This window comes from Eutrigla gurnardus, assembly GCF_963514095.1.
Source record: "Eutrigla gurnardus genome assembly, chromosome: 4".
Lineage (NCBI taxonomy): Eukaryota > Metazoa > Chordata > Actinopteri > Perciformes > Triglidae > Eutrigla > Eutrigla gurnardus.
In genome coordinates, this window is record NC_139918.1 from 14,239,324 (window position 1) to 14,260,860 (window position 21,537).

Consider the following 21,537-nt stretch of genomic DNA (forward strand, 5'->3'; position numbering starts at 1 on the left):
AACCAACTAGTCTCCCAGTTTGTGACGTTTGTAAGAGCTTCACAGTCAAACCCACTGATGAAGGATATTTTATGGGTCATTTTTGACATTGTATATCATAATTTAACTACTAATATATATATATATATATATATATATATATATATATATATATATATATATATACATACATACATACACACACACACACACACTTTTTAGTGTCAAAATTGGCTCCAAGTTACATTAAGGGAAGTCATGATGAAGTATGGTAGACTTTTAACTTACAAGTCAAAAGTATAATGTAATATCACAATAATGGCATAGTATGACAATTTGACTTTCATATGACTAATTTCGACTTTAAATCTTGGCTTCGTAACAAAAGCTTGATTAATCTTTTATATTTTGACAAGAACCATTTCAGTGTTTGTAGTTATGGGCTTAAATGGGTTTACTAGCAGAAATGGATGCAGTACAGTGTGATCATCAAACCTTGATCTTTACACTGAAGCACACAGGACTATTGTTTATGTACAAAAACAACACAGAATATCTCCTGTGGAAATATCTCTTATTAGAGCTCTTTATTCCAGTTGGTTAAAGACAACAGTTTCTGTCCAAAGTTACATTCAACAAATCTACCATTCACCTGAAATGCAGGTAAACCTCCACAGCCCCAGTTCAGAACTTAATTCCTCACATCTGTTGATTACAATGATCACGTGATAGTGATTTCTCCCTTGTATCATATTCTTAACATTCCAGGCATACATATTTATATTTACTATTTGTACAATTTATCATCATTAAACCCATTCATCCATCTAACCCACCCTCATCCACATGCACACACATAAAACACTGTACAGATTTATCAATGGAGTTGCAGCTGAGTACCTACTTTTTAAAAGACGATTTGTTCTTTAAGCCTAATGAAGAAGGTGGCGTGCAGATATATTACAGAGTTATACCCTCTCACGTGTTCAAAGGACCCCGGTATGTCAGCAAGAGATTCAGAGAGAGATGGAAAGGGGTAGAAGGGGAACAAAATATTTTTAAATAAAGTGAAAGTTGCCAAGAAATGGCAGGAAGTTAATATAATTCCTAAATAAAATACCATATCCTCCCTTCTTCTCCTTGTTCTGTTTCATCTATAATTGTCTAATCATCTAAAGCCAAATGCAGCAGTTTGGTTTCCCAGTGTGGTTCATACAAGACTGGTGATATATAGATAGGTAATACAGTACATTCTCCATCCCCCAATACTGACGCCTCCTGTGTAATTAGAGGCCACTGAGGCCCTTTTCTTCTGCTCTGGTCTCAGTCAGTCTGTGCAGTAGTAGAGGCTTGTTTGGCCCGTGTGTTCATTTTAGGAATCCAGTGTTGGGACAGAAGGGCGTCACCTTTGCAGTAAAATGTGGCACAAATACAGCTGCAGGAGAATATGAGACACTGAAAGGTGCAAAGAGTCTAAATGATTCTTTTTGGTCGCTAGTTAGTTACATCTGTGTTTTGGTTCAATACATCTGTGTGGCTTTGGTCCAGAGGTTGTAAGATTGGATGAAGCCAGTGATCACAGGTTGGTTTGAGATGAAGACAAGTCGCCCCGGGACATGTGCTGGGCCGAGCCGAGCCAAGCCAAGGCCAAACCAAGCCAGGTCAATCTGTTTTTGGCAGGGCCATGCTGGGTTTGGAAGAGCTCTGCGTTGGGAGAGAGGAAGAGAGAAAAAGAAGAGGCTCATCCCCCAGCTCTTTCTACCTCCCGAAAATGTTCTCGTACTCCAGCAGTATGAGCTCCACTATCTGGTTCTGGTAGACCATGTGGACCGCAATGTTCCAGGTCTCCGTTTCAGGGCGCAGAAGCGTTGGGCCGAACACGATAGCCACGCTCTGGGTGGTCATCCTGTTTTCCTCACCGTAGTCGATCACCCTGGAGGAACAAGGGACAGTTAGACGCAGTGTCAAATATCAACTCTCTTTATTTGGAGGTTGGCATTGCTGAAAAAATAATTTAATCTTAGTGGTCAAATTATTAGTTAATTATCAGAAAACAACCATTCAGACAATTTATTTATGATTTTAAGTAATTTATTAAAAGACCAGTGTGTAGGATTGGTTGATTGGTTTATGGGCAGACATGGAATATAATATATATCTGCAACCAAAACACTAGATGACACTAAATCTTACACACTGGCCATTTAAGTGCCAACCATTCTCAGGGTCCTGCTTTAGATATGCCCTAAACCTCTGTATATGATATTCATTGTTTTGATGTGATGAGAATATTCATTGTTGAATTGTTGCATTAAAGTGTTCTCACTTCCTGAGGTGTTTGAAGAGAGCCTGCATGGTGTCGTGGTTGGGTTTGGGCAGCTGTCTGACCAGATCTTTGATGGACTGAACTCGCTGCTTGTGGTCTGGAATCTCTGCAGAACAGAAAACACAATATTTATTAAGTTTGAGTGATTTGAAGCAGAGATTTACAAGTTCTATTCTTTCACTCAAGCAATGTGCACATGCATCAAGTGTACCTTGATGCTAGGGGTTAATAGCAAAGTAACTGCTACTTAATCATTAAGAAATTGGTTTTCTAAGTGGGGTTTGGGGTCTTCACTGGTCCATGCAACTTAATTGAACTCTAATTCCAATAATTGCTTAGTCAAAACAGAAGATCAACTAAAATGTTTCACTATTGAAGATCTCCATGCATTCAGTTGAAATCCTTCAAGTGAGCTCACAATCTGTAACACAAATCTCTCCATAAGGAAAAAAATGCTTATTGTAAAGAGGCTGACAACGAGATCAGTAAACTGATCGGAGTAAACTGGCTTCAGAGTGAGTAAATGCATGAATAAACACAGATATGTGGTACAGATGAATGTAATACATACTGATGGCGCTGACAAAGTCATGGAAGAGAGCGTAGCTGAAGAGAGGCTCCGGCAGCTCTCTGAAGTACATCTTTAAAGCTCCAGTGGTTACATGGATGTCCTCCCACTTCCCATCCATCAGGTTCACCTTCTCATCTGGAGACACACACCACACACACGCACACCCTTTAAGAGTGCTGTCCACACTAATACATTCAAGTCAGAATACTTCTAAAGAAGCTTTTATCTTCCATATTGTTCCAGAAAGCAGTAACTTACCATGATTTACCGCGAAGCGTAGTTTTTGTATGATAGCCAGGTTCCCACTTACTCTATACAGCCCGTCTACACACAGACCTGCAGGGGAGCATGGGAGGGAAACTTTTATCACTTCAGAAATATCTGTCCACAGCTTATGTGAGCCGTGTTATAACAAAGCAGTAAAACCCCCCCTTCTTTTACTGCAAGTACATTATAATAGCTGAGAATCATTTCTAGGTAAAGTGACACATATCTGAACCCACCATTGTTCTCCACATGGTCGATGCACATCTTGACAAAGATTGGCACCGTGCCATTCTCCCTGAGACACAAACTGGACAGGCTGCAGCCAAACACTTGATCTGAACACACAGAAGACAAAAGCCCAGTCAGTAAAACGTCCAAAGTCCAAAGAGGTCCTCATGTTGTTGCAGTATGTGCTTTATTGACAATGCCTGAGCCTTATTCAAATCTGTTAAGAGTTCAAATCTGTTCAATGTTGTGTAGGCTGAACACTTCATGCAACAAATATATAAAATGCAAATTGATTTAAATGAATACAGTTTGGTATTTTTAGTGCTATGAAAGAAAATATCCATGTATGAACGAAAATATGCAAAATAATAAAATGATGGCAACAGGTCCGTTTCTTCTACAGTTGAGCTTTCTGTGGTTAAAACCCGGCAGTTTATACACAAATGTCCACCATTGACCTAAAATAATTCCTTCTAAATTAAATTATTCAAACTTTTAATCAAACTTTTTATCGCCTGTAATAACTTTTGACTTCTATAATATCCCAGGAAGAAAATTAGGAACACTAAGTCTTTTCACAAATACGAAAAAGGTTTGTGGTTCTAGGAGGAACGCTCTCTAGTACCTTTGATGTATCCCTTGTCTCTGACGGACTGCAGGGTTGGACGGCGGGTCAGGAACTTCTTCAGCTTGTGTCTGGTCTTCTTGTTGTCGGAGGCGTCCATGCTAGTGGAGGTCTTCATGGCTGTGTGGGAGAGATGGGACAGGATGGCGTTGTCCACTACTAGTCTCAACTGCTCGGTGCTTTGAGGAAATAAAACTGACGTGCAGTTGTTTTATAGGGCAAGTGGGACACATGTCATGTGACACTGAATACTTTCCCTTCCTAATGTGTGTACTCTGTCCATTCACAATGCTAGCATCTTTAACTTTTCTCCAATTAAACTCTTAAATCTTTGCCTTTTAATTATTATTTTTATTTATTATTTTTATTTATTATCTGTTTTACCAATGTGTTTATGTCGTGCTTTACTTTTTAAATAACGTGATATGTGTTCATACATCATTAAACACAACACAAACCTCTGCCTTTCTTTGAGTCTCGGTGTTCTTTCTCCTTGTCGGGTTTTTCCGTACTGGGTGACTCCGGCATATCGTCTTCAAAGGCCTCATCAGACTCCCAGGCCTACGAAACAAACACAACCACACGGAGATATAATACAGGTTGTAAAAACCTTTACCTGCTGCCCTTTTGGAATGTCAGGGCAGTAAAACTACAAACGTGATCCGCTGATTACAAATTAGTTCAAAAAACAAAAGATCGTAACTACTCTCAGTTGTAGATTTCTGTTTAGATTCAGCCTTGATCTTCGTAGTGGCTTCCCATAAATGGTATTTTTTACTGTGTGTTTGTTTTAGTAACAAAAACTAGGATAACAAAAAAAACATCCATCCATTGACTCATTACCCTGCAAAGACCACATATTTGTACCGTGTTTATCACACATCTGTTAATCATCCCAGTGCGCCCCCAGTGGTTAAAATGAGCAGCTGGTGTGCAGATGGATGTGTAGCGACTTAAAATATACATTTTCATTAAAAAGTGAAAATGTGGGACAACAAATCTTCTCTTTGTAGACATCCAACCAGTCTATTACTTGGCTGCAGCAGAGGCCAAGGTGTCCAGAGTGCTACGTTTTCCACCCAGCCTGGTCATTTTTTATATTTCATTGGGCTGGTAGGAATGATTTGGGCTACTTTTTGGTTCCCACCAACACGTATATAAGGACGAATGTGTTGGGTCCTCACATGGGCACTGATGGTGTCCAGTAGGGCTCGGTACCAGTCGCTGACAACGCCTTCGTTTTCAGACTGGATCAGCAGCTCCGTGCCATGCCGAGTCTTCACCTGCAACCAGAAGAGAGACACAGACTCGTCAAAAATCATTGCTGATCAGCAAATGGGACTCAATTCAAAACAAGATATTGAGGGGCCTCTATAACCCACCTCTATAACATGCTTCTTGCTAGATTTGTCCTTGGAAGCCCATTCCACCGAGCCACTCCTCAGATCCACAGTGAACTCCGGTTTGGACTGACCGCCGCCAAACTGGACAGAGAGAGGAGACCAATCAAAGGAGGGCAGATTTAAATACATTTACTGTTCATACATACTCATTTCTTCAGCATTGACTGGTCAAAAAATTGCATGGATGAGTTAAAAATGCTACTCTGACAATGAAAAACACGTACAGATTAAGATGACACGTTTGGAATCACCTTTCTTTCAACTTTCTAACTTCCAACTAAAATGTGCGCTTCACCTTCCAGTTTATCTGTGTAAAATAATCATTGTAATATGATACTAACATGATAGTTACTCTTATAGCCAGCATTGTTGTTTCTTTGTTATATTTATCTGTAATTTCCACAGAAACTAAAGGAATTCCCAAACATTACTTAAAGACATACATGTTTAATTCTGATGTAGAAGGTATTTCTCCTGAGTAACTTGATTTACGTGCTGGATTTAAATTCTCAAGCTTAAGGAATATGACACAATGAAACTTAAGACAGAACGTAACCTTTCCTGTGTTATCAGAGAGCATGATACTCTGACTTACAAACCTCTGGTTAAACCTTGTTGTTCATGAATTGCATCCTGCTAATCGCCTATAATGTAAAATGAATATGCCTATAATTAAAGTTAAGGAAAGCCTGAGAGTTTAAGTATTTCGCTAACAGTGTCCCTAATCTTCGCCCATTGTCCGTGATTACTGACACACAGCGGGGTGTAAAAGGTTAAAGGTCTCTGTGACTAACCCAGCTGGTCCCGCCTCCTTGGCCCTTCGCAAAGAGCAGCGTGGATCCTTGTAGCACGGTCCAGGAAGAAGTCCAGTTCTTCCTGCAACACATAGTTCATAAACACTGTAAAAGTAAGGAAGGTAACTCTGCAGAGACGCTCACTATTCAGCATTAGGGCTCAGTATCTAACCTCAGTTCTCTTTGGGAGTAGGTAACAATGTGTCCAGGTATGTATGCTGTCAAGTATCAAAAACGTGGTTGAGTTTGCTGTGATCATATATTTCCTCATTTGAATAATTCATACGTGCAAAGTTATTCTACGACTGCTTTGTGTTAAGACAAAATTTAAAGCTCGGGTTGGTAATCTTGTTCAGTTCTCGTTATATTTGTTGAAATTCTCTTTACATCCTGACAGCGATCAATTAATCACATTCATTTTAAGATTTAATGCTGATCTGTTTAATTGATGCCTGTCCTTACTCTGCTCGTGCATCACTGTAAACTTCCACAAGCTGATGACTTGACAGCTGAGAGATATAACAATAGCCATGTTCCTCGTTTACATGCATTATGATAACGGAGGGACTTTTGGAGCTAGCAACTTTCAGTGGAAAGAGTTGACAACACTGGGTTTTTGGGTTGATTCTTCTTAAAATCCAGTCTACTCTTGCAAGTTTCTCAAGGTCACCGACTTAAACCCTGAGGTGTTTGAGAATGTTTTAATATGGGGAAAAGCCATTTTCAAAAATTAAAAAAAGTATTAAAAAAGTATAACTGAAATGGAGGTGTCATACTGGGATTGGTACATATTTTCAAAAGGGGCGGAGCACTGGAGCAATAATAAGAGAATGACTCACCCCATCCCAACGCTTAGTGAAATGCTTTTATTTTTTATTAAAAGTTTTCTTATAATTGGAAAGTGAATGCGGACATAAAAAGTAGCGATGTATTTTTTTAAGGCTAACCTGTAGAGTTGTGTTTTAAACAAACAAAAGCTCTGTTGACATTCACCATTTCTCAAAACAGCACATTCTGTGTATCCTTGAATGAATTTTCTTCCTCATAAAACATGTTGAATTATTTAAAACCTTTATTGTACATTATTAATATACCAATAACTTATGGCTCGACTAAATGTCAAGTTTCACAGGACACCTTGAAAACTGCGTCTGCATACTGCAGTATAATGTTGATCGGTCTTGTTTTAGTCCTTGCTACTCACCGTACTTTCTTGCCGTTCTCAGTGATCTTTGTCACATTCAGAACGCCACACTTTTCAGATGGCTGGAGAGAGAAAAAACATACACACACGAACAAAAACCATTAGCCAGTCTGAAGATGCAGGTTACATACACTTCAATCACAGATTAAGAACAGCAGCTGGATGACAGCGGAGAAAGCTGCTGTCGAAAATAAATATCGGTAAACGATGATTGTGTCACGCTATTGTAAAACACCACCACAAAATACCCCGCCACCATTACAATCAGAGCCTTCAGCTTGAAGGGAAAACAATATTTCCACTCAAGAAAAGCAACAGACTAAAAGAAGACACAGCTAGCAATACTTCTGCAGCGTTTAGTCATGGTTTCTTTCAGATTTTGACACACGGATTAATCTTGGGGAACCACAGATGATCAACACACTGGAACAAGCTCGTCCTTGGACAACGTTCATCAGTAATGTTCATTACAGGGATTCTACACAGGTTTGAGCTCAAATGCGTTCTCTTACTTGAACTTGACAGATATCAGAATATTATTCCATGCTGAGGCCCAATGTTTTTCTCTATTTACATCAAGGTATTCTTCCTGTGTAGAAACCCTGCAATAAGCTGCAACATGTGCCACTGTCTAGGACCAGGGAGCAAGTTAAACCCCACAGGACAGAGCCTGGTGGGTGGTGAGGAGGTGAGGGGTGAGTACTAACAGAGATGGGGGACTTGGGAGACGAAGGGCAGGAGTCAGTGTCGGGAGAGGAGGGCTTGGGGCCCAGAGGAGTGTCCTAGTGAGGAGACAGGAATGAAGAAAAAAAAAAACAATGTCACATGGGCTAACTACAGAAGGTTAATGAGAAGATGATGAGAGGTTAAGAAGACACAGACAGCTCAAGGAGTGTGATGGCAATTAGCAGTGAGATAACAATTCAGCAAAGTGTGTCGGTACCTGTGTGATGTCCTGGAGGTAGGGATGGATTATTAATTAGATGTGGAAGTGTGTATTTATCACAGTGTGCATGCTGCTACTACAAAGTGCATCGTCTTCGGCATTGTCTTGAAGACAAATCATTTATGTATCATTGTGGCCAAACCCTCAAGTTCATCAAATGCATGATTGAAATGAACAGACCCAATCATCCCAGGGAATCAGGCTAAAAACAATTTGACATGAAGATGGGGATGTAATTATCACTCCTGCTGTGCGATCATCATCATGCAAGCCGATTGTCTGCTTGGATTAAGGAGCAAGCCACTGATTGGTCGGTCCGACAGGCTACTGACTTGGTGTTTGTACGGGTGAGGGCGGGCAGAGCCTGCACGGAAACGCCTGGTTTTTAACAGCTGCTGCAAAGCAACCAGTCTACAACTGAAACTCTGGACTCATGTAATAAAACATCTCAATAGTGAACACATCTCATAGCATCTGGAACAAAGTCAAGTACAGTTAAGTATTTCAAGTAAACTTTGCAGATTTGAGTGTGAGACCTTGTCGTTGGGGTCTTGGACGTAGGCGCTATGTCTCCACTTGGTGAGGACGATGGGCTCGACCTGTTTCCTTTCCAGACTGCGACTCTTTGGACCATCTCCAGGCGGCTGAGGAGGGGAGAGGTTGTACTGGAGGGAGAAAAATAAAACTAACATTTACTTTGTACAAATGTGTACGCAAAAGGCTTTTTAACTGAATATAATCAGTATTTATCCTCAGTTCTAACATAATATGTATGCCTGATTCTCCCAAAGGCTAACATGATGTTACAGCTGGACATTCGTCTTACAAGCAACACAGTGGCAGAGCAACACAGACTGAACATTAAGCTGTGGATTAGGGTTGTGAACGATAAACCGATGCGACCGGATATTCGGTTCAACAAGTGAGAGATACGGCTGCATCGGTAGCAGCCTCCTCAATCGATACGAATGATCAATGGATTCCTAGATGAATCGGTTACAGAGTCATGGATCGGGTATCGCAAGACTTTGAAGCGGTTGGCAGCATCATATCTATGGGCGGCATTACACCAGCGTCTCTAAAACAACGCGAGAGCTGAAGCTGCCCGCGAAACTCTGTAGCTGGCTAGCTGGTATGAGTGATAAACAAGGGACAACACGGAACATGGAGGAGGTGGAGGTTCTCTTTCATAGAATTGGCTTCTTTATTTTATAAAATATCTACAACAAATATTAACCGTAGAATCGAATCGTATCGTTCTTACACTGTATGGAATCGATTCGAATCGGTCTGTAATAAAAGGATATAGTTTTTGAATCGAATTGTAACCTGTGTATCTAGATGCATATCGAACCGTTTATCACAGAGAGATGTGGAACCCTACTGTGGATATAACACATACATTTAAATACTGCCAGATATTTACATGTCTCTAAATAAAGTGACAAATCTAAAGAGCAGGGACTGATCTATTCATCTTCAGAATATTATTGCATTTTAGTGCTGAAAAAACAAATTTGTTAAAAGTGATCCAGTAATCATTTCAGTAACATTGACAGGTTTCAGTTTCTTCTACATTGTAAGGATGTTTCTTACTCAACTTGTTTTATATCACTGTCAATTTCTATCTGGTTTTTAACAACTGAAAGGAGGGGCTGTGGGAACTTGTGGTGGGTAATTACTTTTTTTTTATACACTAAATGATTAATTGATTAATCAGACGTTGCTCGGAAAGTTACTCTCTCACCCCCTTGGTAAAGCAGCCTTAGATTGATAACTATGCATGTTATTTTCAGTTTAACTGACATTATTATTGGGTATAGAAGTTAAAGTTTTAGTTAATCATAATCATTCTGAGATGCATGAACATTCATCAGTTTGATAAATTGTTGTCTTACCTTTGGCAGCTCCCATTCAGACCTCGAGCCATCTGCACTGTAGTAATAAGGTCTGCCCTGTTCATCAACATGTTTTAACCACTGGTGGTGTATACACGGACAGACGGGAGAAACACAAGACTTAGTCTGAGTCCTGACATCAACAGACTATTGTTGCAGGAAAATCAACCAGAGAAACAGATGGTAATGCTTCGGTAACTTAATGTCCTGTGCTGTAAATCTTCACTTTTCTTTAAATCTATACATTTTGGTTCTGTACTGTAAGTCTGTAAGAATTTCAGTGTATTGAAGAAATGGCTTTGACTGTCTTATGAGGGAACTAGCATAAAACAGTGTACATTTTCATCCCTTCTCTAATAGTCGTTCTCATGCTGCATCAGTGTGGAGGAAACATCAGGAGGAATTTAAGCATAAATCAACCCAAAACCGGCTCCCACATGCATTCCCAGAAATCACCACAGTAAAGAGCCAGCAGATCAACCCTGTGCAGTACCTTCTCATTAGTATAGTCGCTGACGTACAGCGTGTGGCCGTGCTCGTCCATCTCCTCCGACCAACCACGCGGTGGATAGCCATACTGACTGTCTGATTGGTTAGAGTAGGTACTGAAGCAGGTGTCCTCCGACGACAGAGGCTGGAATCCACCAATGGAGAGCGAGAGGAAGGGAAAGAAAGACGGCGAGAGCGAGAGAGGCGTGTTCTACCATCATTGTGAAGAGAGAGGAGAGAAGAGAGAGCATCTTTCACCATGGAGTTACAGAGGAGAAGAGACAGTCATGCACCAACTACCCACTTAAACACAGTACAGAGAAAAAGAAGACCAATCAGAGAGCTAAAAAACACTCATGTCCATGTTTGATTTTGGAGAAGGTCTGAAACTGGCTGTTGCAGTGTGACAAAGAATGATTAAGTAACAGTGACTACTTCTTGCCCGTAGGTGGCAGTGTGACACAGCAATTTCATGGAGCAGAGGCTGACTCAAAATCAGAGATGACTTCCAAATGATTCAAGCTAATCTGATATATCATAAAGGGTGTGTTTGTGTGAGATCACTGATCACAAAAATATTTTATAAAATTGTATTGACTTCTACGATGCAAAAAGCTGCATGTTTTGTTCAAAGAAAAGTAAACCTAGATCAAAATCTGTCGAAGAAAGAAACCTTTTCATTTTCTCTGGGATTATTTTGTCAGTGCTGAAAGAACAATAAAGCAGATGCCTCCCTCTGTCCGAATATACAGCTTTGGAAATTACAAGGCAGTCACAATATGTGATATGTCATATTTGTTACCCATTTAATATCTATCTCTGACGCATATAAGCAAGTTCACATTTCAGCACTTGTAATTTTATGCTTTTTTAGTTTGTGAGTATAGAGTGAATCTTTGCAAAGTCAGATAGTCATTTTGGTTGACCCTCACCATTCACTGGTTTAGTTTATACTTTATACTATACTTTATACTATATACAGAAAAACTGATCAGAAAGCAATGTCTGTTGTAAAGCTCAATTGCGTCACCCAACTTTAATGACAGTCACACCTGCTTTATATAGTGGTTCACCAGGTGGTAACCTGTGAAATGACAAGGGCCTCAAGAGCTTTGCATACACTTATCTCTACATTTCTCAAATTCCTACATCCTCCACAGTTAGTGTACACCTGAACTACACCGATGGCATCCGTGTCTAAAGTCTCTAAGTGCGTTTCACCGAACCATCTGTACACATACCTCGGAGCTCTCTCCTGTGCTCTGGCTCTCTCCTCTGGAGCTCCCGGTGCTGGTGTCTTTGGCTCGGGGCGGCTTCCAGGTCCTCTCCTGGGTGGATCGGTTGTAGTAGAAGTGTCTACTGTTCTGGTCCTTGTAGGTCTCCCAGTCGCCCAGCACATGGAGGGGCGAGCCGGAGGGAAAAGGGGGCTGGTTTGCCTGGGTGATCTTCAGTTCCTGGAGGTTGGTGTACACAGGCGAATCGGCACGGCCGTGGCCTGACGAAGATACCGCCTGATGGGGAGAAAAGAAAGAGAGAGGTGGAACTGTGAGTCATCTGTAAGTGGATTTAAGTCAGTTATATAATCAGGGAAAAGTTCCCCTGACATAGAGTGATGTGAGAAATTCACAGCTTTTAACTCAGCAGCTGCAAATGCAAGCTGGCGGACAATTTAATCTAAAAACACTTTGAAACACCCCCCCGAGCACAAATCAAACGCTCACCCCCATGCTGCTCATGTTCCGGCAGAACTCCACATAGAGGCATTCACTTAATCCTTAGACCTCCATTGTTTGTTGAGTGGCATTTGAGCATAAAGGAAATGACTGAAATGTCAAAAAATGATATGTAGTGAAAGCTGACATAGCCATTGTTGACCACAGAGAGAGAGAGCATGTCATGAAGGGGAGGAGGAGGAGGAGGAGGAGGAGAGGGGAAGGAAGTGCTGTTATATAACCAACAGTGGCAGTGACCATAGTCAGGTAGAAAAAGGAAGTAAAACTGACTATCAGACATCAAGACTATCAAGACTATCAAGAAATATTGTCTAGGGTAGTAGAAGTAAAACTACATCCGATACTCTGACTTGTATGTGGAATTGTATAATTATGAATTATTCAAATTTCATCTTTATGGGGTATTAAAATGGTAGCTATATAGACACCTGCTGCTCATAATCACCATCAGCCCAAAATAATTCAGAGATGAAGTACTTGAGTTCATACACAAAAAGAGAAAACGATCCCCAGAGTTCTCTAGATACTAACGATAGGTAAGTCTGCAATTATTGATTTTCATTCATCATTCATCTGTCAAATAAATTCTTAATTGAATAAAGTAATCGGCCACAAACTAAATGTTTTATATCATTTTTTGTAAGATGGGAGAATACAATGGAAGTGGAACTTTGGTGACCAAACATTATTCAAAATATTCTTGGTTTACAAAGGGCCATGGTGTATGTGGGTATGAATTACAACACTATTGATTCAAAAATACGTTTCTGTATGCAGTGGAACAACGTTTCCACAGTAGTGCGACCATCATGCTGCCACTAATGACAGAGCATCCTTTTTCCAAACACCGACGTGCCACTGATCCAGTCAATGGGCTGCTTGTCATGATTATTTCATGCTGGCATTACAAAGACGCTGCCTGGCTGCAGAGCGACAGAGCAGAGCGAGCCATAAATAATGCCAGTGCCCTCAGGCCTCCCAACACCGGCTCTGTGATGTTTTTATTGCACGGGGATCAATAGGGATGAAATATGCAGGAGCTGAGCAAACAGCTGGAGGTACCCACGAGAATCGAATATTCAGTGGACGAGATGAAGACTGTGACGCGTGCTGTTCAATACATGCACGACAAATTACCGGCGGAGAGTGCAAATATATTAGGCAGTTGAAAAAGATACTTGGAGCACCCAGGGTTTCAAAGGTAGAAAATAAGGGGTTGATAAAGAGTGAACTAGGGTTATCAAGGAGCATTTTGGTTCAAAACATATAATCAAAATGATGTTCCATGGGCTATTAATGTTCACTGTTTAGTTTAATCTTTAAAGACATCTGATACAATCAGCAGTTTGAATCTGTTCTCAGATAAAGCCTTTTAAAAATCTTCTTTATAAAATTCTCGCTGTGTATCACGGTTATTGAACTGTCATAACAAACTGACAGAAAAAAGATCATTTGAAATCATGAAAACTAGTGGCTATAATAAAAGATGGTGGATAATTGTTAAGTTGTAGTGTTTCTAGGGTGACAGACAATTAAGCTGCAACCGTGTTTAATAATATTCTTTTCGTCATTTATTGAGCATATAAAGTAGTTTAGACATTATTTGGTTGCCGCTTGTCAAACATGAGGATTTGCTGCTTTTCCGTTTACTTTGGACTCTGCAGACTTGTGAGTTTCTCACAGTGTTCTGGCATTTTGTCAAGTAGACAATATGATTAAGTTGTTTAAAAGGTCCAATTGAATTGATGTGACCGGTGACGAGTCAGCTGCAACCACAACACCACTGTACAGCCTGCAGTAAGAAGCATCGAGTCTGAACTGCAGTAGCAAATCAACCGTTCTGACTGCAGCTCCTAATTTCCTATTTCAGGCCAGAGCAGGAATTAATGAGTAGAGAATGGGAAGGAACGGAGGGTGACTGCCAGTTCCAGATAGGAGACCTGTATGGTCTTATCTGTGCTGCCTGCAGCTCTGCAGTGGAATAATAATCCTCTGGTCCAGTGTTCTTCAGCCGGAGATAAACGGCATCAGAGCCAGAGAGAAGGAGAAGGCTGAGAGTTCAGGCACTGAATGCATTGCAGCTGATATGACATGCAAATGGCCGTAGATGCTTTGGCATCACATAGTTTATATATAGACTAGAGTAGTCTGGTGTGAGACCCAGAACACTGTTCATTCCACTTAAAGTTGGAGTAAAACAGCTGGGTTGCAAAGCTGAGTCACTGTTTGTTTCAGTTATGGCCTCATTAAACGGTGTTGGGTTATGATTCAACTTAATGTCTTCAGAATGCCTTATTTTGTCTGGTTGGCTGTTAAAGCTGGGATAGGAAGTTTTATGGAAAAGCTAAAACAAACGGCAAACAACAGAACTTCTCCAGCTCTCCTCTCTGCTCTACGTGTCTCAACCCAGACAAGCATGGGCATTTGTCACTGGGACACGACCCTGGAAATGTTCCGTCAGCCAATCAGTAAAGGGTCCTTTGACTCCTGGGACATGCTGACCTATGACACAGAGAACTCTTCCTTCCTGAAACATATTAACAGCCCCCCCCCTTAAAGACCATTTGAATTCAAATATGCTGAAATGTTGGTATAATTGTATGTCATATAGCTATCCCTGTATAAAACACAAAAAGATATTAAGATTGCACTAACCTGGAAGGAATTCATGATGAATATTAGTTAATGAATGCATCATGTTTGTAACCAAAGCTGATCAGTTGTATGTAGATTTGCTCACAATCAAACAACAACAGGAAACATATTTTTACTATATGACATGCCTTAAAAAAAATTTCTGTTTCTTCCACAGGCAACATGTTTAAGCTCTCTAGTCTTCTTCAGTGCTTCAGCACTGGAAACATCAGCGAGAAGGTCACAGTTGACCAGAAGAGCAGGCATCGGTGTCCTTTAGGTGGCAGGCCGACCACAAACTTTGTAAAAACTTAAAAAGGGATTGGCTAGTGACAGAGGAGGGAGAGGAGGTGGGGCCCCACATGTTGACCTCCTCTCTCCTCCCCTTTTCTGTTTGACACAGATTAACCTGCTCTGCTGCATACCTGCAAGGAGCTGGGCCATGCAAACACAAAACACACACGCACACACACACACACACACGCACACGCACACAAAACACACACACACACACACACACTGATACAAACATAAGTGCGTGGGTTTGCACATGTACAAACATGCCCATGAAAACAAACAAAAAGAACACATACCTCTTTTCAACTTCCTTGTCCGTTTACGGTTTAGTTTCACTCGTGCAAAGTGCCACTGCAGTGCTTTACATGTTTCCCAGAGGTTACCAAATGGCATATATTGCATCACAGAAGTAAGATGTTTCTTAATGTTTTCCTCTGTGCACACACACTAAAGCCTGCTTTCTCCTTCATGTGTGGGACACAGGTTTCATCTTACAGTTATTCAGTTTTTTATTCATTTAGGATCTGGTCAATGTTTAATCCACACACCTTATATGTCACAATGTGTCTGCCAAGGAAAGTTATTATAATTTTGGCAGCGTTAACATGGCAGACAGCAGAAAAAACTATATTTACCACAGCAGGAAAGGCCAATAGCTAACTTAATTTATATTTGGGCAAAAGATTAAATAAATTAGCTCACCATTTAAAACTTGTGATGCAACAAATATGCATTCACAAGTAGTTGTGAATTAAATCTTAGCTGATTAAAAGTCAGCAGAAAAGGTAATTTGTTGTCTAGATACCAGTGAAACCAGTCAGGAGAGTGTGACAGAGCCTGGTCGAAACAGGAAGAAAGGAGGTTGTATTAAAGAGCAGTGTGGCTGGCTTCCTGGATATGATTACATCATAGATACTATGACACCACTATGGCTGTCCAGCCTATCAGCTACATGATTGCTATTGTGAAGGTTCTCTTTACCTGCATTTTCTGACTATAAGTCTTATCAACCAGATGTCAAAGGAAGAAGCTGCAGAGCAAAATATATGTTTAGCATACAAAGGATTAATCAGGAGTGAAGATTAAAACATCAACACGCTATCCTCAAAACACCTGAAGACACTCAAACTGAGAACATGCACGTCCATTACAGCCCGTTTAGTCTGGTCTGAGGTAATCTCACGAAATCTGACTGAAATGAATAATGGGGAAGAAAAGAAAACTGCGGACAAACACACTGCAAGTCAACACAAAGAGGCTGTGAAACACTGGCACCACCCAAGGCAATTATGCAACTCCAGAGCAATTACATTCAACAGGAGAAAAGAGTAGACAACGCAATGCTGGGAAACTGAATAGCCTGTGGTGAACTTGAGCCCTGAGTGACCTTGTGAAGCTCGGAGTCAGAAAGCGGCGGCTTTTTTTGATCAGGAAATAAAACACATTCTACTTGAGTTGGGTTTGAAACCTCAACTAGTTCTGAATACATCTGATGTAGAATGGCAACTGATCATATTTGGATTGAGATTATCCATTGGATTCAATTAAAGTCCTTGAATGAATGAGATACATACTAATATTGTATCTATAAAAAAGCTTATCCTATACAAAATGTATTATATTGGACAAGTTAGCAGCAATAATGTATTACTTCTTGAATAATAATAATACAAATAAAAATAATAATCATAACCATTCTGTGAATTTAGTCATTATTAAATTTTCACAAAACACACAATTCGCAATTGAGCAACTAAAACCAGAAATTCTGGTGTTGTTTTTGTCTTGATATATAACTAACAATAATGCATCATCAATATTTACCATATTATTTTCTTTCCATTCAGAGAATCGGCTGATTGTTTCAGAACTGACTGTGGCGTGTTTGCTGCTGAAATGAATCCATATTATCAGATGCACCAACTTCCCTGTGGTTGACAATAAATACATTCAGGGCGTTTGGTCAATATTTGTCTTGGAGTATTTTTAGAAACAGAAAAAAAAGTGTTCCTCTTTGGGGGCCTACACAGTAACAGATGAGACAGAAGTGGTGTATGGTGCCCTCTTTTACATAATCCCGCCTGAGTGTAGCCTCACTGAGGTCTGTCAGAGAAGTGGGTCCACAGAGGAATCCTGATCTTGTTCTGAATCTATCTCTGATCCACTCGTGTCTCTACATGAGCTGCAAATGGGTCAAATGTAAGAAACAGCAGGGGGGAGAGAAACATTTAGAAAGTGATTCAGGAAGGAAGAACGCAGAGAAGCTCCTCGATGTTCATAGAGGCAAACACCATGATGCTACATGATGTGTGGTTGGTGTCATCATTTTAATATCTCTAATTCTACACACAGTGGGTTATGCATTATGGTTGATGACATGAATAGAGTTCACATATTATGGGATTTGCTTTTGGGTTATTGAGACATATTGTCATACATTAAATCCTTTGTGATGCAGCCTGGTCTGCTTGCGTTTAGAAATAACATCTGTGAGATTTGTGGATTATAGACACGTTGTCTATCAGCAGAGAGATCACATTACTCCATAAATCCAATGCTACAGCAATGTACTATGCTAGAGCTCTGGGGGTTTTAGTGGGTGTTCAGACTGAAAACTAAATACAGGCTGTGTGGAGGGGGCAGGTTGTTTCAGGTGCCATTGAGTAAAGTCCTCCTGGAGTCCAGTTAGAATAATAAATCCATTAGTTTGAAGGGGATTTCACTTATCTGTTAAGTTGTCATGGTGGCAAATATGTTATCTTTCATTGCAACAGAGAGGTAAATGATAAATAGCATTCATGTTACATGTGCTGTAAATCTACGGGTGTTGGCTTACGCAGGTCAATGCCAGACGATGTTGCATTGCAATGAGCAGGGTTCAACTCTGCATTGAACTCATTCAAATGAATGACTTTATTCAATGCAGGGCTTCAATTGGTCTTAAGCTCCTTAATTAAAAAAATCAAACCAAAACAAAATAAGAATTTATATATATCACATCTTTTACGGTGTATGATTCTCTGTGGCGACTGTATGCAGTTGACTGGACTAAATGTACAAACGTACACATGAGTGAAACGTGATTAGTGTTGGCACTGCCCATATTAACTTTTCCAGATGTGAGCATATGTGTGCATGGAAAAGCAGCTGTCTGGATGCTGCTCTGCCCTCACCACAAGGGACACAGGGGTATTCCCTGGAGGTTGAGGCATGAACACACAGTCCCCCCCTTTTTGAAAAGAGAATCACATTTTGCAGAAAGAACATTTTTAAAACCAAAGACATTTAAATCGTGTAAGTTTCAAGGGGTTCAGTGTGGTCATTTTTTTTATATATCATCAGATAAGTTGGGACGTCGTTGTTTTTCAGGCCACAAAGTGAACCAGCCTTACAGCGAGGCGGCCGATAGCCTCCACCGAATTGATTTATCCTCTAATTCCATCTACCTGACTGGTTGCAGCTAATGACGATAATTCTCCTGTGGTTGGCTGGACTCTGGAGGGGTTCACTAAGGACAGCTGGCATGTATCTATATATATAAATAATATGTGTGTGATTATATAAGTGGGCTGCGGGGCGGCAGGTGCGGCCACTGCTCAGGACACAATGCAATGGGATGGATGTGACTTCTAAAGATGCATGCCATTTGGAGCTTTCTACTTCAATCTGGGCCCGGTGGAGGATTTAATGTTACTATCTAACATTGAGCCCTGCTAGGTATACAAGCATCTTTAAAATGTCATTTTCCCCCCAGTAGATAAGAAAAGACAACATTTTCAAAGGCCCAAAATGGAAGAATGAAATCCTTCAATACAAGCTAGAACAACAGAAACTACAAATTAGACAGATAAGATTTCCCCTTTCAAAATACAAAACTCCTCAGCCTCAGATGAGATTATCTGCTGCCGTTTTGGTTGTATCTCTCAGAAATAATTGGCCCCCACATAACAACAGGCTTTCAGACAGTATCTAAATCACCCCTGATGGAGGTTTACATCCCGACACCTGTTATCTCAATCCAGCTCCGTTGGTTCAACAAAGCTGAGGAGCATGAAGATATGAACTCCTGCTACTTGTCTAATCCCAGGCTCAGTCTCAACATCCTCCTGGAGACCTGTGCACTGCTTATCTGAATCTGTCCATCCTGTCCAACACCACACATTAAATAGAGTGCTAAATACATGTTTAAAATCGTCTATTTATTTCAGGAGGTGGCGGCTCAGAACACAGTTCTTTTACAGCAGCGCTGTTTTACATTCACACTCTCAGGCATAAAGGTGGGGCCGTTTTCTACTGTTTGCTGCTGAGAAACTTCATTAGAGCAGCTGGTTGTTCAATGCCTTGTTAAAAAGCAGTGGCGTTGGTTTCAGGAGGGAGCAGTTTTCATTTACTTTCCACCCAGCTGCTCCGGGGATTTGAACCAGTGGCCTTCTGGTCACAAGCCCCGCTAATGTACAGTACAGCTGGTCTCCAGTGTCAGATTATGAGCCAGCAGGCTGACCTAGAAAATCAATGGAAGAGTAACTATATAAGCCGTGGGAGGGGTTGAATGATCCCCAAAAGGGCCACAAAACAAAGTGAGATCCTCTAAATGTATATATATTTTTTCCCCTCAAATATCCACGAAGTGAAAGAGTGCAGTTTTACCTCATCAGACCTCTAAAAAATATTTTAAAAAACTATACCAATCCGCCTGAATCACCTGTCCACCCCTTTCCTCCTCTCAGCCTTTAACTCTTTTCTGGAGCACTGTGCATCGCTATGCTGCACCAGTAAAACCACCCACTGAATTATTAAAATAAGAGCTCATTCTATCCTGGTACTGTCTGACCTAAGGGACACGTGGGACAACAGGCTTTTGAAAGCAGAAAGCATTTAACTTACTATCAGACGTCGGTTAACCTTTGAGTGCCTAATTTGATAAAGCGGACCTGTGATTTGATTAGAAAGCAGTGGGGCAGACGGCTGCATATGTGGGTGTGTGCATGTGTGTGTGAGCGCGTTGTTATCCCACCATGGCAGACAGGGCAAATGCAGTTCACTTCCCATTCAGGAGCACATTAGAGAACACCATCGGGAAACAGAAGAAGTCTAAAGCACTCATAATATAAAGGTGAGAGATTTTCTATGGACATGGTTGGGAATATCCATTCAGTTCTAAACATAATGTTGGCTTTAATTACGCAAATTAATGTGTGGTTTCAACGTTTAGTCACTTTTATGTGCATTTTCAATTTGTGCATACAAAAACCTGAGCAGAATCACCAGGAATCCCCCCCCCCCCCCCCAAAAAAGTTTGATATTTAGCAAAAAACCTTTACGCTTGGCGTAAGGGGAAAGGTGGTGTTTCGATAAAAACTAAATGTAAGATGCAGTACATCTCGACATATGTGAAATATGAAGCGTTTAATGTAAAATGCCACTGTAAGAGAAAGCCACATAAAAACATCAGTCAGTGTTAAACATCAGCGTTTAGCAAAGAGGAGACTGCAACCTCTGATATTTGTACGATAAACAAACATGTTTTCGTTGAGGTCTGATTGCTGCTTGTTTAATTACTTAATTCATTACTTATTTTGCTTATGGTTTAAATACAAGCAAACATATTAAAATTAAACATACATTTGTTTGGAAACGTTGCTGTATCTCTGGGACAAATCATTGGAGAGTGGCAGATGGGTAACAGTGTGTATTCCTGTCTGACAGTGTCTTGTTGATGTTACATCTGAGGGCCATTATTGTTGCATAGTTTCCATTTCTACACATTGGGAACAAGTGTTTACTGTCTGGAAACACAAGTGAACAATCTGAACAGGCTTCACAGTTCCCTTTCTACAAACTCAAATCAATGATTCTCTTGATGAGTTCATCAACCTGCCCACTGACCCAAACATGTATGCTCCAACCAGATGAAATTTATCAAACAACATCGTGAATCTACTTAGAGCAACAATTCTTAACTAGCAACTACGAGAAGCTGGAAACAACTTGCCTCTGAATTTCAGAAACCTCCAAACACTGTATTGAGTATTGAGTTGGACACATTAGTTTGCTTCCCTACTCATCCTGTCAGCAGACGCAGCTTCAGTGTTGAGCAGCCTGACCCAGCTGGGCAACAATCAATGGTTTAAGACCAAACCCAG

The 21,537-nt window shown here is 40.6% G+C and overlaps 1 protein-coding gene across 5 annotated transcripts in view; it reads right to left on the reverse strand.

Annotated features, from left to right (window-relative positions):
- Positions 1-536: 536 nt before the first annotated feature.
- LOC311012862 (rho GTPase-activating protein 12-like) overlaps positions 537-21,537 on the reverse strand; it is a 47,514-nt gene continuing 26,513 nt past the window's right edge. The window contains exons 3-18 of one of the 5 annotated variants that reach the window (XM_084008621.1): positions 11,972-12,241; positions 10,735-10,941; positions 10,242-10,322; positions 8,880-9,008; positions 8,105-8,179; positions 7,398-7,459; positions 6,194-6,275; positions 5,379-5,480; positions 5,181-5,279; positions 4,455-4,557; positions 3,997-4,116; positions 3,380-3,478; positions 3,135-3,212; positions 2,877-3,011; positions 2,306-2,411; positions 537-1,912 (exon numbers count right to left, since the gene is read on the reverse strand). In XM_084008621.1, coding sequence (XP_083864747.1) covers positions 1,738-1,912; positions 2,306-2,411; positions 2,877-3,011; positions 3,135-3,212; positions 3,380-3,478; positions 3,997-4,116; positions 4,455-4,557; positions 5,181-5,279; positions 5,379-5,480; positions 6,194-6,275; positions 7,398-7,459; positions 8,105-8,179; positions 8,880-9,008; positions 10,242-10,322; positions 10,735-10,941; positions 11,972-12,241 — 1,923 coding nt within the window. In that variant the 3' untranslated portion in view covers positions 537-1,737. The remainder of the gene's footprint in view (positions 1,913-2,305; positions 2,412-2,876; positions 3,012-3,134; positions 3,213-3,379; positions 3,479-3,996; positions 4,117-4,454; positions 4,558-5,180; positions 5,280-5,378; positions 5,481-6,193; positions 6,276-7,397; positions 7,460-8,104; positions 8,180-8,879; positions 9,009-10,241; positions 10,323-10,734; positions 10,942-11,971; positions 12,242-21,537) is intronic. The other 4 variants (XM_084008623.1, XM_084008622.1, XM_084008624.1 and 1 more) reach the window with 4 other exon arrangements.